Below are 3,659 nucleotides of genomic sequence, written 5' to 3' on the forward strand. Positions count from 1 at the left end.
TTTTGAGATGGAGTTTCGCTCTTGTTGCCCAGGCTGGAGTGCAATGCCATGATCTTGGCTTGCCGCAACCTCAGCCTCCCGGGTTCAAGCGATTCTCCTGCCTCAGCCTCCCGAGTAGCTGGGATTACAGGCGTCCACCACCACGCCCAGCTAATTTTCGTATTTTTAGTAGAGACAGGGTCTTGCCATGTTGGCCAGGCTGGTCTTGAACTCCTGACCTCGGGTGATCTACCCACCTCGGCCTCCCAAAAGTGCTGGGATTACACGCGTAAGCCACTGCGCCCAGCCTCTAAAACATTTTTAAATGAAAAACAGTTGTCACAGAGTTTGGTGTGAGTGTCCGTCATTTACTTTTAGAGGGGTGAAGCTGTTGCATGCCTTCTCTCACTCCCTCCCTCAAAACAAACGCACAACTCAGAAATAAGTTGTAAAAAAAATTTTGTTATTTATAAATCAATTACACAATAAAATAATTATTTTTAAAAGTCACAAATACAATCGTTGTATAAAGTCATTTTGGCATCAAGTATCTCTTAAATATGTTGTAAACTACTTTCCAAAGAGATGTGGTCCAAACCCTCTGAAGGCTTTATAATTTTGTATTAGATAACAAGTGAACAAAACTGACAATAAATACTCCAACAATTATTTTTTAAAATACTAAGTGGTAAATGCTATTCTAAGTGGCAAAACAATCTATTACTCAGACTACCCGAAAATTTCACTGAAGTCATAAAATTTGTATTTACACGTTTAAAATCATGATTGTGTTTTTCTTGAATAATAATACATACAAAAACTCAGAGGGTTAATAAAGAAATAATTCAAAGTCCTAATACGTCAACAAACAGATTTCATTATAAGCTGAACATAAAAGAGACACCATTGTTTGCTTCTCTTTTCAAAAATTATCACAGCACTTTGTCAAATGGAAGCAGCATTCAGAACAATGGTTCTCAAATCTCTGTGTGCATTAACATCATGCAGGTTTGTACCACACAGATTCCTGGGCCCTGTTCCCAGTCTGAGCTCTCATTATTCAATCTGAGGAATCTGCATTTTGAACAAGATCCACGAGTATTTTATTTTATCACCCAAGCTGGAGTGCAGTGGTGCGATCTCGGCTCACTGCAACCTCTGCCTCCTGAGTTAAAGTGATACTCAATTATTGTGCCTCAGCCTCCTGAGTAACTGGGATTACAGACGTGCACCACACACCTGGTTAACTTTTGTATTTTTAGTACAGACGAGGTTTCGCCATGATGGCCAGGCTGGTCTTGAACTCCTGACCTCAAGTGATCTGCCTGCCTTGGCCTCCCAAAGTGCTGGGATTACAGGCGTGAGGCACTGCACCCAGCCAAGATCCACGATTTTGATGAAGTGGTACAAGAACCTCACTCACTGGACATTGAAATTCTACTGTCCAATCCCAACTCACTGCTGTTGATTGGAAACCTGATTCTGGCAGCTCATTTATCTTGGTTTCCTCATCTGTAAGGTCGTTCAATTGGACTGATCATCTCTGAGGGCCTTGAAGCCCTAACAAGTCTATCACGATCCCAGACGTAAAACATATATATATGTGTATATATATATAATTTCAGCTGAGAAGTGAGTCTTCACACCAAGTCTACTTTTGGCAAGTTACTGGGTTTCTGTCTTCATCATCTTCTGAAAAGTCTGCTTCTATTGGTTCAATTTCTGGGGTCATCTGAGTACAGAAATTCTGAAACAGACACTGATGCTAATTTGGGGGACTACTTTTCTCATGCAAACAGGCAAGCTCCTAGCAATCCTAAGAGGTGCTGCATCCACATGGTATGTGGTGAGACTTTTTTGGTTAGGAAATAACAGACACGTCCCCATAACATTAAACAGGTTCCACATCCTACTGTGCAATTCCCATCTGAGGACCTGGAAAACTCAATAGGAGGTCTTAACAGTGGTTGAACTTGAAGAGTAAGAGCTGGATGTCCTGGAGGGTTTCTTTGAAGTGAGGGATACTTGCATCTGCTTTACAGTGCGGACACTTCGGCAAAGGAGAGCGTTCTTTGCATGATCCCTGAAATCATGTGAAACAAAGTAATAGACAAAGGGGTCGATGCAGCTGTTGAGGGTAGAGAGGCAGAGGGCTACAATGTACAGGGCATAGACACGGCTCTGGCCCCGGCTCTTAATCAGAAAATAATGCACCACAAGCAAAAGGTTACTAGGAGTGAAGCAGATCAGGTACATGGCCAGGACAGTGACAATGAGTTTGATGGCCCTCTTCCTTTTCTTCTCTGAGTTTTCATCCATGGCAGAAGATCGCAGCATTCTGATCATCAGCACATAGGCAGAGGCTGTGAGGAAGGCTGGGAACAGAAAGACCCCAATGGCCAGAGAGAGGAAGTAATTGAACATGTCTCCCACCAAGAGCTGCTCAGGCAAAACATCATGACAGGTCGTGATGTTCAGGGCTGGAATGAAGATGGTCTGCTTCACGACATACAAGGGGATGGTGACCAGCAGAATCAGCAGCCATATTGCCAGGGAGATGCCAATGGCAATGTTTGCCTTCTTCCTGGAGTGCCCCATGGGGTTCACGATGACCCAATACCTTTGCACACTGAGGCAGGTCATGAAGAGAATGGAACAGTACATATTGCCATAGAAAAAGCCAATAAGCACATTACAAAGAGCTTCCCCATAAATCCAGTTGTTGCCATGTATGTGATAGGCAATCTTCAAGGGGAACCAGATGACAGAGAGGAGGTCAGCCAAGGCCAGATTGGCCATGTAAATCACAGCAGGGTGCTTCTTCTTAGTTCGGAAAAGAAAGACCCACAAGGCCATGCCATTACTTGGCAAACCCACCACAAACACAATCGTGTAGACGATTGGAAGGAAGACAGTGGTCAGTTTTCCAGTGAGGACAGATGCAGAAAACTCATCCACAGAGAAGACTGTTTCAACTGTAACTCCTTTTCCAGTGACGTGAGATGTGCCATCAACCCTACCAATAAGACTTCTTCCTTTAGAGGATCTATTGGTTCCTGTACAAGAAAGGAAGACTAGGGTCATTACAGAAATAAATGTTTCAGCAGCAACACTGGTTTGTTCAAATGAAAGTACATTCAGCTTTCTTTCTTTTCTCTCTTTCTCTCCTTCTCTCTTTCTCTCTTTCTTTCTTTCTTTCTTTCTTCTCTTTCCCTCTGTGGCCCGGGCAGCAATCTCCTCGTCTCGCTGCTGCCCCGCGCCGCGGACTGCCTGGGACTGCCGGCGCGCGCCACCGCTGCCTGTTTTTTCTCCTTTGCCTGCCGGCGCGCGTTCACCATCTTGGCCACGCTAGTCACCAGCTCCTGACCCCGAACGCTCTGCCCGCCTCGGCCTCCCGGGGTGCTGGGACTACAGACGGAGTCTCGCTCACCCGGTGCTCGGTGTTGCCCGGGCTGGAGTGCGGTGGCATGGTCTGGGCTCGCGGCAGCCTCTGCCTCCCAGCCGCCTGCCTTGGCCTACCAGGGTGATGGGATTGCAGCCCCTGCCCGGCCGCCGCCCCGTCTGGGAGGTAGGGAGCGTCTCTGCCTGGCCGCCCCTCTGCCCGGCCTCCCCATCTGGGAAGTGAGGAGCGCTTCTGCCCGGCCACCCATCGTCTGGGAGGTGAGGAGCGCCTCTGCCCG

General features: G+C 46.7%; 1 protein-coding gene across 1 annotated transcript in view; it reads right to left on the reverse strand.

The window, feature by feature from the left end:
• Positions 1-421: 421 nt before the first annotated feature.
• The window catches only part of F2RL1 (F2R like trypsin receptor 1), a 26,172-nt gene continuing 22,934 nt past the window's right edge, over positions 422-3,659 (reverse strand). Inside the window, exon 2 of the mRNA XM_032157010.1 lies at positions 422-3,035. Within this exon, the coding sequence (XP_032012901.1) occupies positions 1,924-3,035 (1,112 nt within the window). The 3' untranslated portion in view covers positions 422-1,923. The remainder of the gene's footprint in view (positions 3,036-3,659) is intronic.

The sequence above is a fragment of the Hylobates moloch genome, unplaced genomic scaffold (assembly GCF_009828535.3).
Source record: "Hylobates moloch isolate HMO894 unplaced genomic scaffold, HMol_V3 SCAFFOLD_6, whole genome shotgun sequence".
NCBI classification, from domain to species: domain Eukaryota; kingdom Metazoa; phylum Chordata; class Mammalia; order Primates; family Hylobatidae; genus Hylobates; species Hylobates moloch.